This window comes from Phaenicophaeus curvirostris, chromosome 23, assembly GCF_032191515.1.
Source record: "Phaenicophaeus curvirostris isolate KB17595 chromosome 23, BPBGC_Pcur_1.0, whole genome shotgun sequence".
Lineage (NCBI taxonomy): Eukaryota > Metazoa > Chordata > Aves > Cuculiformes > Cuculidae > Phaenicophaeus > Phaenicophaeus curvirostris.
The window spans coordinates 3,865,207-3,885,460 of record NC_091414.1 but is presented as its reverse complement, the minus strand read 5'-3'; the positions used below and the strand labels follow the sequence as shown (position 1 = coordinate 3,885,460).

Genomic DNA, 20,254 nt, shown 5'->3' with positions numbered 1-20,254 from the left:
AGCCCTGAGGATCACAAGCACTGTGTCCTACAGCATCTAAAAGGTCTTCTTGCTCCCTCTCTGATGGTATTCCCCCGTCCCACCCATGCGGGGCTTCTCTCCCTTCCCATCACCCTGGCTGCTGCAATACAGCTCCATATGGCACAGGACTCAAGGTCAGGCTTAGTCAGAGCTATGGCAGCGCTCTCCTGCTTTTAAAGCCCTCTCTTGAAGCAGTGTGGAAAGAACATTTTAATTAAATGCTGCAGAAGCACATTTATGATGAAAGAAAGGAGGCAAAGCCTTCATGCACTTCCCTGCTCCAGGTCAGATCTGGGGGATGTCTACACCTCCCACTCTGGTTCCCACCAAGGGGACATCGCTGGAGTCAGAGCCGCAACCACAGAATCATGGAACGATTTGGGTTGGAAGGGACCTCAAAGAACACCCAGTTCCAGCCCTATGGGCAGGGACACCTCCCACTGGATCAGGGGCTCCAAGCCCCATCCAGCCTGGCCTTGAACCCCTCCAGGGATGGGGCAGCCACCCCTGCTCTGGGCAACCTGGGTCAGGGCCTTCCCACCCTCACAGCAAAACATTTCTCCCTAAGATCTCATCTGAGACTCCCCTCTTTCAGATGAAAACCATTCCTCCTCGTCCTATCCCTGCCCTCCCTGATCAGGAGCGCCCCCCGCAGCTTTCCTGCAGCCCCTTTCAGTGCTGGAACCTGCTCTAAGGTCTCCCCAGAGCCTTCTCTTCTCCAGGTTGAACATCCCTATAGTCTTAATACTGGTAAGAGATAAATAAGAAATGCAATAACATGACATTTAAATATATACATAAAATACATATAGACATATAATGGTGATGCTGGAGCAGTCTGTGCCATGAGACAGTCTGCCAGCCCTGGAGAGCAGCGCTAGGGGCTCCCAGAGCCACTGCACGCTTGTCCCCAACCCCTGCAGATGGGATTGTCACCAGCCATCACGTCCTCCTAGAGCTGCACGGAGAAAGGAGAAAAGAAACAGGAAGGAGGAGGGAAGAAAACCCACTTCATGTGCTCAGCTTGGCCAGCTGTGAGTCAGTAAACGGGAGGAGGTGGCTGGGAGGGCTCCGCACGTTCACGGTTAAGCAGGATGCTCCTGCGGCTTCACCCCAGCTTCCCACGCACCCACGGGAGCATTTCGGGAAAGCCAGGCTGCTTCCAGGAAGATCTCAGTTAGCTAAGAGGAGGCACAAGAAACGAGAACGGTTATAAAAACACCTCATCCTCCCAGGCTCCAGAAGTTTATGAGAGCGGCTGCAGGCTCCAGCAGGCAGGAGGCAGCCCCGAGAGAGAAATCACACAATTATTAACCAGGGATTAGGCAGTTTTTCCACCCCTTGGATGATTTTATTCTGAAAGGAGGTAGAGGAGGGTTGGATGAGGGGGAGATGAAGTCCCCCTGGGTGATGCTCGCTGCAGCCCCACGACCTGTGTGTGCTTGCTGGGGCTGCAGGGTGGGACCCAGCATGGCTTGGCTGTGGATGCAGGGCTGGAAAAGCCCTGGGAGAAGGCAGGGAGCTGGGAAGGAAGCAGCAAGGGGGAGCAGGCATGCTCAGAAGGGCTGCCCTTCTGAAGGACACTGCAGAGAGCACCAGCAGGAGCGGATGGAATGGCTCAACAGCACCAGGGCCCCTCTTTAAGGCCACTTTAACCCTTTAGGACACCAGGGTCGCAGGGTCCTGGTGGGCCATATGCAGCAGCCCCACGTCACCACCAAATCCATCAACCTGTCTGTGAGGGATGCAGGGAAGTGTGGACAACATCCCACGCTCCTGTGGGACACAGGGACCACAGAGAGCCCTGACGCATGGAGGCTTTGCTGGATGAGCCACAAAGTCACTGATGTGTCACCAGTCATCTGCAAAGCTGTATCCAACATCATCCTCTTCTTTTTTCCTTGCTTAGAAGAAACCCTGGGGCAGAGAGGATGGCTGGGGCTGGGCTTCAGGGTCCGAAAGCACCAAGACTTGGCTTTCATGCTCTGTATTTCAGGGTGACAAAGGGTCATAGAATCATAGAATCACCAGGTTGGAAAAGACCCATCGGATCATTGAGTCCAACCATTCCCATCAATCACTAAACCAAGTCCCTCAGCACCTCATCCACCCGTCCCTTAAACCTCTCCAGGGTAGGGGACTCAACCCCCTCCCTGGGCAGCCTCTGCCACTGCCCAATGACCCTTTTGGTGAAATATTTTTTCCTGATGTCCAGCCTGAACCTCCCCTGGCAGAGCTTGAGGCCATTCCCTCTCGTCCTGTCCCCTGTCCCTTGGGAGAAGAGCCCAGCTCCCTCCTCTCCACAAGCTCCTTTCAGGGAGTTGGAGAGAGCAATGAGGGTCGAGGATGTGGAGCTAAACCCCGAGCAGGGTCAAAGCACTGCGAGGATGGTGATGCAGGAACAGGACACTTTGCAACCAGCTCCCAAGGGGAAAATCTATCTCAGGCTCCCAGATTTTGGCTGCAGCTTCTCTCCATTGATCCCCTTCCCTCCCAAAAAAGGCACTGGATTTCTCTCTTCTGCTCAACCATCGACCGCTGCCATTGCCCAAAGATCAGCCAAGCTTTGCTGATTGCTGGTGGCCTCCAGCACAAGCCTCGTGGGAGGTCTCGAAGCTGCTGGGAGCATCTCAGCCCTGCTGCGCGGCCGCCCTTGTAAAACGGAGCTGGATCCATCAACCTGCCTGCAAAACAGGGAGCGAAGAGCCTGGGGAAGGGCACGCAGATGGAAACGGTTGAAGTCTCGAGGGAAGGGGATTAAAATTGAACTTGCTAGAAAGGAATTAAATAGCTGGCGATTGACATCTAAAAACAGAGCGAAGCCACAGCTCGTGTCACCCTGCAAGGGGAGGAGGTAAACCCATGGCGCTTGAATTACATCCATTGCGTTTCGCTGCTCCAACGTCACCACTTGCCCTGAAGCTCCAGCCCTCGAGAGCACCTTTACCAGAAGTACCTCGTGGCCTCAACGTTCAGAATAAATCCTAGAATCACAGAATGGTTTGGGTTGGAAGGGACATCAAAGCCCATCCAGTTCCACCCACCTCCCACTGGATCAGGGGCTCCAAGCTCCATCCAACCTGGCCTTGAACACCTCCAGGGACGGGGCTTGAAGCCCTTGATCTGGGCAGCCTGGACCAGGACCTCCCCACCCTCACAGCAAAACGTTTCTCCCTAAGATCTCATCTCAATCTCCCCTCTTGCAGCTGAAAACCATTCCTCCTTGTCCTATCCCTGCCCTCCCTGATCAAGAGCCCCTCCCCAGCTTTCCTGGAGCCCCTTCCAGTCCTGGAAGCTGCTCTAAGGTCTCCCCGGAGCCTTCTCTCCTCCAGGCTGAAGAACCCAAACTCTCTCAGTCTGTCCTCACTCAAGAGCTGGTGCTCCAGCTCTTGCACCATCTCCATGGCCTCCTCTGGACCCATTCCAACAGTTCCATCTCCTTCTTATGTTGAGGATTCCACAACTGGACACAGGACTCCAAGTGGAGTCTCATAAAAGTAGAACAGAGGGGGAGAATCCCCTCTCTTGACCTGTTGGCCAATGGAAAAGCTTGGATTTTCCACTCCAAAATGACATTTTGTGGTTAGGAGTTGACTTTTTTGTTGTTTTAAAGATAGAGGTACAGAAAAAGCTCCTAAGCAAAACAATTTCCTCAACATAAACCCAAATGTTTCATTCAAGCCTCATTATTTTCTTGTTGCTAATTACAAAGAAAAGCCAAGAACCGGGAAAGCAATTAATTTTTGTGACTCACTGAGTTAATGCAGATACCACACAGGGTACAGAGCCGGCGCCCACCCAAACCTCGCTGCAGGCTTGGTGCACAAAGCAAGCACAGGGAGAGAAGGGAAAATCAAGACACATCCAGCCTGAATTTCAGGGATCATTATTCTGCATCCCAGCCAGTTGTGGCTGCTCAGGACTCGCGTTAATATCCCCGAGCCCCCAGCACTGCCTTGCAGCCTCCAGACTTCTGCATGATGTGAGGACCGACTACAACCACTTAGCCTGCTTGGAGCAGGGCGCATCCACGTGGGATGAAGCCCCAAGCTGCACTGCAAAGCTCTGCCAGCTCAGAAGCACCACGGCCACGCTGAGTCCATCGTCCCTTGCCCTGCAGCACCCAGGCTGAGACCCTGCAGGGTCCATCCACCTCACCACGAGGTGCCTGGCACAGCCCAGCTGGGATCGTGACCAACTCCCAGACCTCGGTTCCCAGCTGGATTGCACACAACGCCCCTACAAGTCACGTTGCCGCTGTCGATAACCGTTAAGACCCGTTGCTAATTGCCAAAGGTCCAGCTTTTATTTTCTTTCGGTGTGACGTTACCCTCCTCCTTGCCTACAAACCTTGCTCAAACAGCTGGGTCCCACCTCGCAGCTGATGCCCCTTGGTTTCCTTCTCTCCCCCCTGTACTGCAAACAAACCAGGGACAAATGGAAAGAGATTCCTGCGATAGGAGATCAAGAGCCACCTGGTACAGCCTGCAGCTCACTCAGTCTCGTGTATTCAGCCCTGACGCCCACGGCGAGGCAAGCGTGCAGGAGAAGGTGACCTGCCCGGTCCCTGCCTGCTTTGCAGAAGATAAGAACAGCGTTGATAGCATCGCACCAGCCCACGAATGAGTCAAAACCTGCAAGCTACAGGACAAAAAGCAGACACTGTCAGGTAGCAGCATGCGACAACCTTGCTGCAGCTTAGCCAGTCTGCACCAGTGACTGGGCTGGTCCCCGTAGACCTCGGAAGGACTCATGCAAACTGGCTTGGTCAAGCCCTTCGAGTGCAGCCACGTTCGCAAAAGCATCAGGGAAGAGTCCTTCATCCCAGGCAAAGGTCAGCCTGTCACTCCACATCTCTGCTGTTGGCGGGGGGTTTTGCAGCAGGGCTGCAATGTCTGGTGATTTCCCAGTCACAGCAGTTTGGAACCAGTTCCCACTGGCAGATCCTGAATAAATCCTCCGATGCGAAGGGAGACAAGGTGGCTGGAGAGGGCAGATCCGCACTTGCTTTTCCCAGATCTCACTGTCCCCTGGCGACCTTAGGGGAGCAATGTCCATGCTCCAGAAGAGGATAAAGAGAGAAAGAGCTGCAGCCAGAGCCTTCATCATCAGGAAGATGCTGAGAGCTCCCCACGCCCTATGCACACACGGGACAGATGCCAGAGCGTCAGCAGGAGCGATGCTGCTCCATCACTCAGCAAAGTCAATGAACAAGGAGAGGGCAGGGCTGGTTTGGGGTACAAGGCTGTGTGATTTCACGCCTGGAGCCCTTCAGAAAGCAGCTCCTTAGAGCCATTTTGTGCTGCTAGGACGAGCAATGACCACGGGTGAACACAGGAACAGGTCTGACCTGTTGTTGAACCAACCCTTATGGCAGGGACTGGCAGGGTGAGCAGGCAGGTATGGCTCCTCTGGCCCTCGCACTGGCCACTGGCACCACACGGCTGGGAGCGCAGAGGGTGAGAAGCTGAGCTACGTTGCCCACAAGCCCTCATGCAGGCAGCAATAGCCCCAAAGGAGCTGTGTCCCCCTCTCTTCCCAAGCACCTGGTGTGGTACAGCTCGGGGAAGCCCTCTGAGACCTTGGCATGGGCCAACAGCTCAGGTAACCTGAGCAACATGAGGTAAGAATCATAGAATGGTTTGGGTTGGAAGGGACCTCAAAGCCCATCCAGTTCCACCCTCTACCATGGGCAGGGCCACCTCCCACTGGATCAGGGGCTCCAAGCCCCATCCAACCTGGCCTTGAACACCTTCAGGGATGGGGCAGCCACCCCTGCTCTGTGTAACCTGGGCACACCCTGTGAATGCAGCCCCCTCCCAGCTATGGGAACACAAGCAAGGAAAAAGCCTCAGGTGATGACAGCACTACCAGAAAACCTGAAGGTTGTCCCTTTAACCTAAGGTTGGCTTTGGAGATGCAGAAAGGTCTCAAGAAGATGAGCAGCCTGGGCAACACAACCAAAGGCGTCACCGCATCCTGCAGCAGACGGAGTCACGAGCCGCATGCAGATGAGCCCAGCTACCTACTTGCCCTGACACAACCCCCCCCAACAAGAAGCAAAACGCTCCCCTTGGCAAAGGGGAAACTCATTTTCTCTGCCTGGAGCCCTGCTGGAAGGTCGCAGGGGAGGAGGATGCTGCGCTGCAGCCAAGTGAAACGCCGGCGTGGCGGGACCTGGGTGGCAGCGCTGCAGTGCTGCAAAGCAGGAGGAGGACACAAGGATCCCAGGCACGCAGGCTTGCTCTGAATCATCCGCAGGCACCCTGGATATCAGCCTGCCAGGATGGGCGGACCCCCTTGCAGAAAAGCTGCTGTATACACGTACAAACAAGCTGTTTACGCAGACCAGAACTTCAGCTCTAACAAGGAAAGACCATGGGGCTCACCACCTACTCACTTGGGGATGGAGGGGCTGCTCCTTGCTTTGTGGTTTACCTGCTCAGCTGCTCCTCACCCAAAGGGGCTGTGTCCCCCTCACTTCCCAAGCACCTGGTGTGGTGCAGCTCAGGGAAGCCCTCTGAGACCTTGGCATGGTCCAACAGTCACCACTGATAGAATCATAGAATCATAAAATCATAGAATCACCAGGTTGGAAAAGACCCACCGGCTCATCAAGTCCAACCATCCCTATCAAATACTAAACCATCCCCTGCAGCTCTGCAGAGCAGACAGCGAACGTTTGCGCCGCTGAGCCTGCAGCTTCGCAGACAAGCGCCGGCAGCAATTCCTCCTCCAATTAAACCTCCCTGCCCTGACCTAGATGGTCTGGACAGCCAGGCGAGCCAGCGACAGCCCCAACGCTGCCTAATCCTCCACCCTCCAACTCGAAAAGATACACTGATTCATTAAGATCAACCCAAACGAAACAGTTGGCTCTGCTGTGCTGCATGGAGCAGCTTGCAGCAAACTCTAATTGTGGCGCTGGCATCTATCAGCGAGAAAGGGACTCATCCTGCTCCCTGTCTGCACCACTCCAGCTGGTGCTTTCACTCTCCTTACGCTTAGCTTCGGATTAGGCTTCGGTTTAGGAATCAGAACCTCCTTGCAGAGCTCACCCTGACCTGGGCACCCACTACAAGAAGAGACCCGTGTCCAGGACGAGCAGAGAAGGTCCAGGTTGCAGGGAGGGCAGGGCAGGAGCAATCGCTGCCTCCACAACTCCCCTGCCTCCACAACTCCCCTGCCCCAGATTCAGCTGGCGACTCACAGGCAAGCCCCCAAAAGCCCATTTTTTTCCCTCCACATCCTTCACACCAGTTTGTCTGCATGTTCCCACGAGTCACGGAAAGCAAGTGGTGTGGCTGTGGCTGGTTCCTAAACCTAAGCCTGAATCGGTGCCAGCAGGGTCCCAGCATCCACGCTGGGATGTCCCCAAGGGCTCACTTTTCAGGAGGTTGATCAGCACAACAGAATCGTAGAATCATAAGGTTGGAAAAGACCTTTGGGATCATCGACTCCAAGCACACCTGCCCACTACTAAACCAGGCACCTCATCTACCTGCCTTTTAAGCACCTCCAGGGATGGGGACTGAACCTCAATTGCTGCCTTCTGGGACCAACATCCCTCTCCAACCAGGCTGGGAAGAGATCGCAGCTTTCCACTTGCTCAACATCACCTCAGCGGGGCTGAAAGTGATGGTGAATCCACCAGGGGAACAGCATCAGCCTCCTGGGAGAAGAAGGTGTCCAGGCACTGCCGTAACGTTCGGAAGAAACGCTTGAATGTGTATTTTTTTTCACGAGCAGGGAGAACTGATGCCGCAAAGGCACGTACCCTCGTTTTATCTCTGAAGCACTCACAAGAAATTAACAGATCAATTGGGAGTCTTTTATAGAGCTGGTATTAATTTCCTCCCAGCTGTAAAAAGGAAACGAGATACAAAAGACATTAAATGGACTTGCCCAAGTCCCCAAGTGAATGGTGTGAGTGCTGGCTGAGAACACAGCAGCTCCCAATTTCCAGTTCTATGTTTAGATAAAGCTTCTCCTTCAAATCAGAAGAAAAGCCAAGGACACTCGCAAAGAAAAGCAGATATTAAGAAGGACCTAATTGCTATCAAAGATCAAGAAACCCACGGCACCCTGGACTGTCACCCAACAGTTACGGCATTTAAAACAGGGAGGAAACCATGGAACCAACTGGAGACGGTGCTGGAACAAGCAGTGACGGCTTGGGAAGCCTCAAGGCTTGGTTCCATCGTGTCTTGACGAAACCTCTTCCAGATCCAGCTGTGCACACTGTGAGGAGCGCAGCTCTCCTTCACCTCTCTCCAGCTCCAGAGCTTCCCCACAATGAGATGCTGCCAAACCCAACGTTCTCCCACACAGGAGCTTGGAGAAACCAGTGAAGGCTTCGTCGCTATGTGCCAAGCTGGCTATTAAACACCCCCAGGGACTTCAAGGAACTCCGGTAACCCCGTTCCCCGCTGACTCGGGGACTACATTCCTCTAACGGGCACGGTACGAGGCCGCTCCCAAACCACAGGGTGAGATTAGCAAACCTGTTTAAAGCCTTCAGGCAAGCTCCACACACAGTTTTTCTAAGGCGGGATGGGATGAATGTACCAGCTTGTGCCGTTTACCCAGCAGGAGCCAGGCACGCAGGTACAGAGGCACACGGGGACAAACTGCCATGGAAATCTCCGCTGCTGTTGCTCCAAGATTCATTTTGACTCCTCTCCACCAGCTCTGGATGGGTGAAACTTGCAGCCAAGCCACCAGGGCTGGGCTTTCCCTGGCACAGCTCATTTACCCAAAAAAACTTGAGTTTTCTACAGGGCAACAGCATCCTCATTTGGATTTCTATCCTTCAATAGCATCAGAACAGTGACAGCAGCTGGACTCGAATGTTTTGGGGAAGCCTAATAAAAGAAAGTCTAGAAGAACTGCTTATGCTCCAGGGAAAGGGGCCAGGAGCTAAACATAACCACTCACCAGCCATGCTCTTCCCAGATGGTTTCTGCTGTCGTAAGATGCACTAGATGCCATGAATAGCTGAGCTAGGAGGGGTCAGCACAGCACATCTGCCTCAAGCTGGGGGATTTCTACAATAAACCCCTCTGAGCAACTTTCTGCATGGTGCAAAGCTAAAGGACAGGCTGAGAGAGATGAGCTTGTTCAGCCTGGAGAAGGAAGGCTCGAGGGAGACCTTAGAGCAGCTTCCAGTGCTGGAAGGGGCTCCAGAAAACCTGTGGAGGGGCTCTTGATCAGGGAGTGCAGGGACAGGATGAGCGGGACAGTTTTCAGCTAAAAGAGGGAAGATTGAGATGAGATATTAGGAAGAAATGTTTTCCTGTGAGGGTGGGGAGGTCCTGGCCCAGCAGTGGTGGCTGCCCCATCCCTGGAGGGGTTCAAGGCCAGGTTGGATGGGGCTTGGAGCCCCTAATCCAGTGGGAGGTGTCCCTGCCCATGGCAGGAGGTGAAACTGGATGGGCTTTGAGGTCCCTTCCAACCCAACCATTCTACAATTCTAAACTTTACGCTGTTTAATGCAGAGACTGAACTGCTCTGGAGCAATTCAGTACTCAAGGTACTCAATGAGATGTGAAGACACAATACCTGGTCATCAAAAATAAGGCTCCATTTGCTCTCCCAGTTCTGTGCCCCCAACCACACGGTGCAGCATTTAACACGTGGTTCCTGCTGGTCCTCAAAGCCTCGGGAAGAGTTAAAGCTGCACCAGCCCAAGGTGACCAGGGACAAACTCCCCAGGCAGAGCAATGCCAATCGCTCTTCCCAGGAAGGGCAGATTTCCTCCCAGGAACACGAGCAGGAAAGACAAACAAAAGCTTTTCAGGAAATAACCTGTTGGTCTCCACTCTGACGGGAGGGAGGAGGTAATTGCAATTATCACTGATTACTACTGGGCTTTGCAAACCCAGACAAAGCAACACCCCTCGCAGCACACACGCTGGCAGCGAGTCGAGAGCCAAATGGAGTACCAAGTTGTCTTTGTCTCTTCTGCAGGTTTTGGCAGGAGCTGCCAGCGTGCGGAGACCCCCGTGGCTAACTGCAGCGGTAGGAGATCTGGGGGCTGGAGAACCATCTTCGTTGGATGCTTGTACAGCCTTCCATCTCTCAGCTGGGATGCAGGCGATGCTGTTTCACACCCACCCAGGCTAACAGAAGAACTCCTGGGAGCAGATGCTCTTGAGGCTGCCGTGGGAAAAGCACTCCCAAGGGAAACTGAGGCACTAGCAGAGCTGGATACACCAGCTCTTCTCTTTAAAGGCCTGGGCGTGCTTAAGTCTGCGCCTGCGGCATTTGAGCTGTTCAAATTGCCAGCAGCAGCCTGGGAAGCCGCCTTCTCGCCAAATCCATCATTAAGATTTAGCATGTTGTGACTCTGAAATGCAGGATAATTCCAGGCACTGAAACAAAACCCGCTGCAAAAAGGAGTCGGGTTCTGCAAATGTGCGTCTTGCAGGCTTGATGGAGAGCAGGGAATTATTTCCCCCCCGGCATCCTCAATTAAGTGGAATTTAAGAGCTGTCCCTCAAGGCTGATTGTATTGCGACTTTCTGGAGACAAAGTCCATTGACGCTATGATGTTTATGAGTTACTCCAGGGCAACTCAAGGAAACGCATTTGCTCTCTTCCGATTACAAGAAGAACTTTGCGTTCTCCAACTTTCCGCTCAGGGGTTGGAAAACATCACCCCGACTTCAAACGAGCCTCCTATCCCTATCAAATCCATCACAGAGGTGGGAGAGGCACTGCTGGAAAGGAACCCCAAGCCATGGAATCATAGAATCACAGACTGACCTGAGTTGGAAGGGACCCACAAGGACCATCGAGTCCAATTCCTGACCCTGCACAGGACAAACCCAACACTCACACCATGTGGCTGAGGGTGTTGGCCGTGTACTTCTGGAATATTGTCGGGCTCAGTGCTGTGACTGCTTCCCTGGGAGCTGTTCCAGAGCCCCACCACCCTCTGGGGGAAGAACCTGGTCCAATGTCCAACCTAACCCTCCCCTGGCAACTTCCTGCTGTCTCCTTGGGTCCAGAGAGAAGAGCTTTTTCACAAGGGAGGTGGAGGAGCAGGTGCTGACCACGATGAGGTCTCCCCTCAGCCTCCTCTTCTCCAGGCTGAACAGACCAAGTGATTTTATCCACTCCTCATATGGTTTCCCCTCTGAACTTTTCACCAACTCCGTGCCCTCCTCTGGATGCTCTCCAGCAGCTTTAGATCCTTTTTATTCAGCGACACCCAAACCCGCACCCAGTGCTCAAGGTGGAGCTGCACCAGCGCGGAGCAAAGCAGGACAATCCCCATCGCCTTGACCTGTTGGCAACACTGTCTTGGGGTGACGCACAACCAACGGTGACACACCAGGAATGGTGACACCACCAAATTTGTTCTCACTGCTCCACTCCAAGCACTGATCAAACATGCAGCAACGTGTGTGTGCGTGCCCGTCTGTACAGCTCGTAATTTCATTTCTTCCTTCCCAAGCAGGGTTCTTCTGCCCAAGGAAAAAGCAGAAGAACAAAGCATGACAAGATAGTCATCCCTCAATTAACACACAACTGGAAGACGCCGGAAAATTAGAGAGATAAGCAAGATATCAAACACCAAGTAGGACAGATGGCAATCACACAGCTTGCCTAAGGCGATTTATCGGCCGGCACCGTGAAGTGAGAGGACCAAGCATTGATAATTGGTCCAGGTTAAATTAAACCATCACCACAACTTCCTTGCTCCTCTGCCGCTCCCTTTGAAGGTGCTCAGCCCAGAATTCAAGCCAGCAAGGCTGTTATCAAACCTGCACCTGCAGCTTTGAGCCCTGAGGGTGAGAAGAAACCACCAACAACACAGGGAGCCCAGCGGAGACAGCGCAGGGGAGAGGCTGTAACCAGCTCTGGCTCTGCTCAGCAAGGCTGCGTTTTCATAGAGTACTCCAGATGGATTTCAGTTTTTATTGAACAAATTAAGACTTGAAGATCCAAAAGAGAGGGGGGAAAATAAGAAATCAAACATTTATGAGACAGCTGCAGTAACTCATCTGCATTAATGCTTACTTTGAAGTTCCCCATCTCGGTACCCCCAGCTCCGATGATGCCCGCGTGAAGGACTGACCCTGGGACAGTATCTACAGCCCCCATCATCTTCACAGCCTACAGCCAAACCTCGGGGCTTGCAGAAGGAAAAAGGGAAAGGACTATGTTAATTAAATATTCTTTTGCAAGCCTAACAAGCTTCTGGTTTATCCAAGTGCCATTGAGATGTCTGTCCCTCTTCTGCAGGAGTGGGGCTCCAGTCCCTAGGTGCTCCAGGTTTATACACTCATAACCTAAAGAACGACCTTCTCTTCCCTCCACCACCACCCAGGTTCCCCTTCTCCCACATGGACTTCCCAAACCACAAAGGACTCTAATTGGAGGCAAAAGACTCGTTCCCCATCCCACTGATTCCCAAGGGAACTCCAGCACCTTTCGGGATCATCGTGGATAAGCCAAGCTGGGTGCCCAGGCTATTTGGGATGGAGAACATCAAAACAAACAGGTCAAATATGGTTTATGGTTGGATTCGATGATCCAGTGGGTCTTTTCCAACCTGGTGATTCTATGATTCTATGTTCTGCTCCTGCCCCACAAACCACTTCTACTGGAGGTCTCAGGGGAGAGACAACATCACGGCACGTCCCTGTAAGCAAAGCACCCATCGGGGCTCTGGCCATCGCAGGACTCAGTGAGGCAACACCCAAATCCCACGTGCCACCTGCAGACTGTGTGGGAAGCCAGCCCGTCCCCAGCTCCTTGCACACGGCATCCAAACCTTTGTTAATAAACGGGATCATAGAATCATAGAATCCCCAGGTCGGAAAAGACCCATCGGATCATCGAGTCCAACCATTCCCATCAATCACTAAACCATCCACCTCAGCACCTCATCCACCCGGCCCTTAAATCCCTCCAGGGAAGGGGACTCAACCCCCTCCGTGGGCAGCCTCTGTCACTGCCCAATGACCCTTTCCATGAAAAATTTTTTCCTAATGTCCAGCCTGAACCTCCCCTGGTGGAGCTTGAGGCCATTCCCCCTCGTCCTGTCCCCTGTCACTTGGGAGAAGAGCCCAGCTCCCTCCTCTCCACAACCTCCTTATAGGTAGTTGGAGAGAGCAATGAGGGATGAAAGTTCAGCTTTGGTTCCTGAGTGTCCTCCAGGTTCAGAACACAGAGCAGTGACGTGGGTACCGCTGCAGGCGACCAGGTCCCCATAGGGACAAATCCATGGCTACAAACCAAGCACAATTCTGCTTTAATGGCCATTAAAGCTCACCGGGGAGGTACAGGCTGTGATTACAGGCAGGTTCAGCTTTTCCCACTCCATCACCATCCCATGTTTCACAGCAGGAATCTTTCACCCTTCCAGCCCTAATTAATCTAATGGATTTCTCACATCCATGGAGGGACCAGTTTGGGTGGGTTTGTGCTCAGACACCAGCAATGGGCAGACCAGAGAGGAAGAAAAATGCTGTGGCTGCTCTTTCTCAGATGGCAAAGGAGACAGGAAGGGTAACCGCAGCATGTGTTTGGATCCTTCCCCAACAAGGAAGCACAAATTCAACAAGTCAGCATTAGAAAGGGCTGTTTAGATTCATTATTATGACAATTCACCCTCTTGCAGCACCAGTATTCCAAACCCATTCCCTGACAGTTCTTCATGGAGCCTCAGTTTCCCTGCAGAACAGCCACCAGCTCACCAACCCAAACGAGGAATGTATGGTGTGATCCCAGACCGTGTCCCACCTCGGTATCTGCAGCTCATGCACAAAATAAGCCAGGGCTGCTGCTTGTGATCTGGCAAGTTTTAAGACAAACATTTCCCTCTGGCTCAGGGAAGGAAACTGCATCAACCAGTCCCACAGATCCAGCTGGAACAGCCCAGGAAACCTTTGGCAGCCCTTCTTACCAGCCAAGCTTTGCTGATGCCTGTCCCCTGTCTCCTGCCTGGTGCGCAGGAGAAGCCAGCCTTGCAGTGGCACAAGGGAATGGAGACAACCTCCAGCATGCTCATCCTGTACGTCAGATACATGTACTTCCAACATGATGACGAACGCTGGATGATGCACGTCTTCAAATGATTCTTTGCTGTCCCTTTTCCAAGCCTCACAGGTGGCACTGGCAGTGGTGTCCCCATGCCGGTGGCTTTGCTCTGGTCTCAAAATCCAGTTCCTGCATCCTGTGCCACCTCCACAACCGGTTTCATAGAATCATAGAATCAACAGGTTGGAAGAGACCCATTGGATCATCCGAGTCCAACCATTCCTATTAAACATTACACCATGCCTTTCCTACCCTGCTTATCACCCCTCGCCCTCAGGAATCCTCAAGCCCCTGACTCACAGGCCTCTGTAAGAGCTCTGGGGTGGCCCCTCCAGAAGCCCCAATTTCAGATGAGGGATGTGGGCTGGTAAAAGCATTTGAAAAGCATCCAACTGTTTCAGCACCCAAGTCATGCTGCCAGCCAGCAGCTGCTAGCCTCTAAAAATGTATCTCAGGCAATTCTGAAATCATCTCTGCTCTTACGAGGAGCGGCTGAGAGAGCTGGGGGTGTTTAGCCTGGAGAAGAGGAGGCTGAGAGGAGACCTCATTGCTCTCTCCAACTCCCTGAAAGGAGGTTGTGGAGAGGAGGGAGCTGGGCTCTTCTCCCAGGTGACAGGGGACAGGACAAGAGGGAATGGCCTCAAGCTCTGCCAGGGGAGGTTTAGGCTGGACATTAGGAAAAACTATTTCATGGAAAGGGTCATTGGGCACTGTCAGAGGCTGCCCAGGGAGGGGGTTGAGTCCCCTTCCCTGGAGGGGTTTAAGGGACGGGTGGACGAGGTGCTGAGGGACATGGGTTAGTGATTGATGGGAATGGTTGGACTTGATGATCCTGGGGGTCCTTTCCAACCTGTTGATTCTAAGATTCTTTCCAGCACAGGAGCCACCTCAGCATGCCCAGAGCTGTCCTCACCCTCCCTGTGGCTCTACAACTCCCCTCACATCAGTCGTGTTTCGCTCTGCTTTTTTCCAGCCCCTATCAGCAGCCCACAGGCACCAGGAACTTCCTTAATCTTGTTCCTCCCCAGCCACCAGCAGCAACGAGGATGACCAGCACTTGCCAAAGCCAACCAGCTTTGAACACAGCCTGATGCTGAGACGCCCCATGACCATTAAACCTAACTGAGATCATCAGCTTTCCTTTTTGCTTCGCAAAACCTCTCTCCCTGGCTCGCTTTACACCAGCCCGACAACCCCACAGTGGTGACGGTTCTGCGAGCACGGGGTTGGCGCTGGCTGCCGTCAGACGGTCTGGAGGGAGGGGGAACACCCCAAGCAGCAGCTCCAACACAGACACATAGTAAAAGGACCGCTGCAAAGGGGGAAGAAGAGACAGAGCAATGACTCAGTGATTGCTACAGGCTCCAACCCCAACTGGAGTGCAGCAGCAGACAGCGAGCTAGTGTCTAGCATGCATCAGCGAGCAAAAGCAGGCTAAGAGCTCAATTTTGAAGTAGTGCCTCACTGGGACCCTCTGCAGATCTCTCCAGTGTGGACATGTAGGAAATAAAGTGCTCTGTACTTGAGCTGTGAGGTGGAATGGTCAGGATGGTCCAGGGAGGCTGGGATGTTCTCAGATCCTGAGGAGCAGTTTGGTGCAGACAGATAGTCTTGCAGACTGACACAGGGCATGCCTTGATCCAAGGGGCTCCTCATCACAGAATGGTTTGGGTTGGAAGGGACCTTAAAGCCCATCCAGTTCCACCCCTGCCACGGGCAGGGACACCTCCCACTGGATCAGGGGCTCCAAGCCCCATCCAACCTGGCCTTGAACACCTCCAGGGATGGGAGAAACCACTCACAGGATTGAAGACTCAGTTTTGCAGCAACATGTGGCTCAACCACCAGCTCTAACCTAGCAAAGGGGCAGAGAGCTGGAGGAGGAGCTGGGGAAGGGAAGTCAGGAGGTGCCAAACTGTCACTCACAGCCCACGCCGCACCAATTCCCCTTCCTGGAGAAACGATACTTGTCCCCTGCACCTCAGGTTTTTGCAGGGTTACGCCAATGCATCAGTAAGCGCACAGTAACAGGACAGGGGAGAGAGAGGAAGCGCGGCAAATTCCTGCTCTGCTCATGATTCCCTTTTCCTTTCTATACGGAAACTGGATGTTCCAAACTCAACCCGGTTTAGGGAGCTTGGAGATGCGTGTGCCTCATCCTGTGATCAGAGCCTGCCCTGCACAGGCATGCAGCACTGCTCAGTTGTGTAAGACCTATTCCCGGGTGGAAAAAAACCCTTATTTTGCTGCTCCTGCACAACCTCCTCTGATCCAGGGTAGGATTGATGGGGCTGGTATTTAAGACATTGAGCAGGGAGATGTTTTTGCAGGTTGTGAACTGAGGGAGCCTGAGTATTCAGCTGTACCAGCAACTTGAGAACTACGTACCAAGAGAACAATGTGAACAAGCGACACTGTCGCCTCCAAAACCCTGGAGAGGAGGCCAAGGAAAAGGATGCTCTAGGACCGCTCTGCAGCTGAAGGTGCTAAGAGATGTAGCCGTGGATTTGGCATAATGAGCATCCCTGGAGCCCTGCAGAGCATTTGTCATCTCCAAAGGCCCCTTGCCCCTGTTAGAGGTATTGGTATGGATTTTGGCATAACCAGCATCCCCGGAGCTTTGCAGAGCACTTGCCATCTTCAAAGGCCCTTTGCCAAACTTGCAAGACAGCTCCTCCTAAAATATATCCCTTAAACCTTGCATAATGCTTTGAACACGTAAGAACCACCAGAGCTCAGCTCGCTGCCAGAAATAACTTTTCCTGCAGCACAAACGAACCCGAACTTCAGGCCGAGGTGACAAGAAGAGCTTCCCGTGGCACGGGTGACAGAGGGTGCCTGTGGGAGGGGGGTGACCTGTGGGTAGCGATGGCCCCGTGCCCCTCACCACGTCCGTCCCGCTTTGCGTTGCCCATTCTGGTGTTTTCCAGCGATGGGTTTTTCTCAAAGCACGCCCCAAGCAGGGACGCAGGCCGGCGCCGTTAGCCCCTCCTTTCTCCACCAGCTTCCGCACTGATACTTCTGATTTCATCACTCTTTGCTCTCCAAGACAGGAGGACTGAAAACGCAGTGCAATAGCCCCGAACAGCTAGCAGAGGTCGCTTAACATGCGCTGGGTGAGCCCTGGGAAAGGAGATTTCGCTCTGTGGTTCCTATAGTGAGGCACCTTGTCGCTAAAGGTGCCCTTAAATCATTTTTGGGCAAAGCCAGGAAGGGATAAATCCCACAGATCCCGCTCTGCCCTGACTGCTTCTCTGCCAGACGAGCAGGAAGGCTCCAGGGCTGAAGTGTTTGCTCTGCTGCACCCACATGCAAATAAAACACCCAGGAGGGATTGTGATAATGGGGCTTTACCTGCCTACGCACACTCACAGCGGGCTGGGACAGGGATGAGGGATTGGTAGGAAAGGCTGGGCAGGGAGGATCTGAGTTCCTGGGGTCTCTTGAACCTTTCCAGGCATGGTTTCCAACAAGCAGCAGCTCAAAACCAGCTCCCAAAGCAAGATTTCAACCAGCAAGCCGGAGCGCTCGGTAAGGAGAGCGGCCGTTAGTGCTATCAAACCGCTGACAGTAATTAAGGAGCAAAATGAAGGAAACGCAGAGCTTCCTTCCCTCCTGTCACCCGCTCTAAGGGAGGAACAGGGAAACATTTCACCTGCCCCCTTGGCGTTCCCACTACCGATGGCAGCAGGGCCAGCTCAGCCTCCGCACTGCCGGAGGCCACGGGCACGGAGCAGTTACATCACGTCACAAGCTTTGGGGTAATTCGGTTACTATTGATCCAGCTGCAGAAGTTTGGGAAACACTTTGTCAACAACCCCCTCCCTGGCAGACTGAAGCTTTCCCAGAGCAGGTCATTCTAGCGGGTGACTTCCCAGCCCCTGCTGCTCCTTATCCTTAACGCAGGGATGCTCTGGGTGCTTTGCAGCAGAGCTGCCAACCCTGGTTTGCTGTGGAGGGGGAGGAAGGGGAGGCTGAAGCAGTGGGAGATTTTTTTAAGTGACTCCTCCAAGGTTACAGAAGGCATCTGTGGTTGAGAAAGGAAGCGAAGAAGCAAACCGGACGCTTCCTCCCTGAGAGCCAAAGCAAACCTGGTCCAACGAGGGGATGGGCAGGGGTCGGGGAGCGTTTTCAGTCCCGCTGCTGGGGGGCGAGATGAGCAAGGCTGTGCTAAGCAGAGGTCTCACCCTGGGATGCTCCAAGGAGTCCCTTCCTGGGATGCTCAGGAGTGCCTGTCCACTCAACCCGGGGGTCCCACCCTGGGATGCTCGGCTGGTCCCTCCTTGGGATGCTGGGGAGTGCCTGTCCCACTGAGCCGGGGGGTCCTACATTGGGATGCTCAGAGGGTCCCACCCTGAGATGCTCAGGAGGTCCTTCCTTGGGATGCTCAGAAGCACCTGTCTGCTCAGCTGAGAGGTCTGACCCTGGGATGCTTAGGGCGTCCCACCCTGGGATCCTTGGGGGGTCCCACCCTGGGATGCTCAGGGGGACCCTTCCTTGGGATGCTCGGGAGCGCCTGTCGCACAGAGCTGGGGGTCCCACCCTGGGACGCTTCATGGGGTCCTTCCTTGGAATGCTCAGGAGGTACCTCTTTGGGACGTTCCGAAGGGTCCTTCCTTGGGATGCTCCAAAGTCCCCATCCCACTGAGCTGGGGGTGCTACACTGGGATGTTTGGGGTGTCCGTCCTTGGAATGCTCAGGCATTCCCTCTTTGGAATGCTCCAAGGGGTCCTTCCTTGGGATGCTTGGGAGTGCCTGTCGCACGGAGCTGGGGGTCCTACATTTGGATGCTTGGGGGGGTGCACCCTGGGATGCTCGGGGTGTCACCCTGCAATACTCAGGGGGTGCCACCCTGAGATACTCAGGGGTGTCACCTTGCAATACTCAGGGGGTGCACCCTGGGATACTCAGGGGTGTCACCTTGCGATACTCAGGGGGTGCCCCCCTGGGATACTCAGGGGGTGCCACCCTGCAATACTCAGGGGGTGCACCCTGGGATGCTCGGGGGTGCCACCCTGGGATACTCAGAGGTGTCACCCTGGGATACTCAGAGGTGTCACCCTGGGATACTCAGGGGGTGCCACCCTGGGATGCTCAAGGAATCGCACCCCAGGAGGCTTGTTGGGTCTCACCTCGGGATGCTGGGGGTGCTGGGGTGTCCCCCCTACCCCCGCTCCCCCCTCCCCCCCCCCCCACCTACCCAGCTTCATGAGGCAGGCCAGGAGGATCCAGAGGGAGATCTCGAAAGGGATGCGGATGCGGTTGTAGTCGATGTCCAGGACCGGGAAGACTTTGCGGGTCTTGCCGTGCCCCTCGGCCGAGCCGTTGCCCGGCACCTTTCCCAGCGGGTGGATCTCGTGGGGGGAGGCGGGGGGCGCGGGGGTGAAGCCCCCGGTGTCCTCCCCCGGCGCCGGGGCCGGGGCCGTGGGGGTGAGGGGCCGATCCGCCTGCAAGCCCTGTCCGGGCAGCAGCGGCCCCAGCAGCAGCAGAGCCCAGGGCAGGGCGCGCAGGGCCCCCATGGCGCCGGGGAACCGCGGGGCGAGGGGCCGCCCCGCTGCAGCCCCACAACGGCCGGGCCGGCAGGCGGGGAGCGGCCCCGCAGGGAGGGGCGGCGGAGGGAGGCGGGAGGAGGAGAAAGAGGGGGAGGAGGAAGGCCGGGAGGGAGGAGAAGAGGGATGAGGGAGGGGCGGGGGGGAGAGGAGGAGGAGGAAGGCCGGGAGGGAGGAGGAGGAGGAGAAGGGCTGGGAGGGAGAGGGAGAAGAAGGAGGAGAAAGGCTGGGAGGGATGAGAAGGAAGAGGAGGAGGGAGGGAGGAGGAGGAGGAAGGCTGGGAGGGAGAGGGAGAAGAAGGAGGAGGAGGAGGGCTGGGAGGGGGGAGGAGGAGAGGGATGAGGGAAGGGCGGGGGGAAGAGGAGGAGGAGAAGGAAGAGGGCTAGTAGGGAGGGAGGGAGAGGGAGGAGAAGGGCTGAGAGGGAGGAGGAGGAGAAGAAGGAGGAGGAGGAGGAGAAGGAGGAGGAGGAAGGCTGGGAGGGAGAGGGAGAGGAGGGAGGGCTGGGAGGGACAAGGAGAAGAGGGATGAGGGAGGGGCAGGGGGAAGAGGAGGAGGAGGAAGGCTGGGAGGGAGAGGGAGAAGAGGGAGGAGGAGAAGGAAGAGGGAGGAGGAGGAGAAGAAGGAGGAGGAG

The 20,254-nt window shown here is 54.7% G+C and overlaps 1 protein-coding gene across 1 annotated transcript in view; it reads right to left on the bottom strand.

Moving 5' to 3' along the window:
- The window catches only part of SLC9A1 (solute carrier family 9 member A1), a 35,922-nt gene extending 16,312 nt beyond the window's left edge, over positions 1-19,610 (bottom strand). Inside the window, exon 1 of the mRNA XM_069875546.1 lies at positions 19,274-19,610. Coding sequence (XP_069731647.1) covers positions 19,274-19,592 — 319 coding nt within the window. The 5' untranslated portion in view covers positions 19,593-19,610. The remainder of the gene's footprint in view (positions 1-19,273) is intronic.
- Between the last annotated feature and the right edge of the window lie 644 nt (positions 19,611-20,254).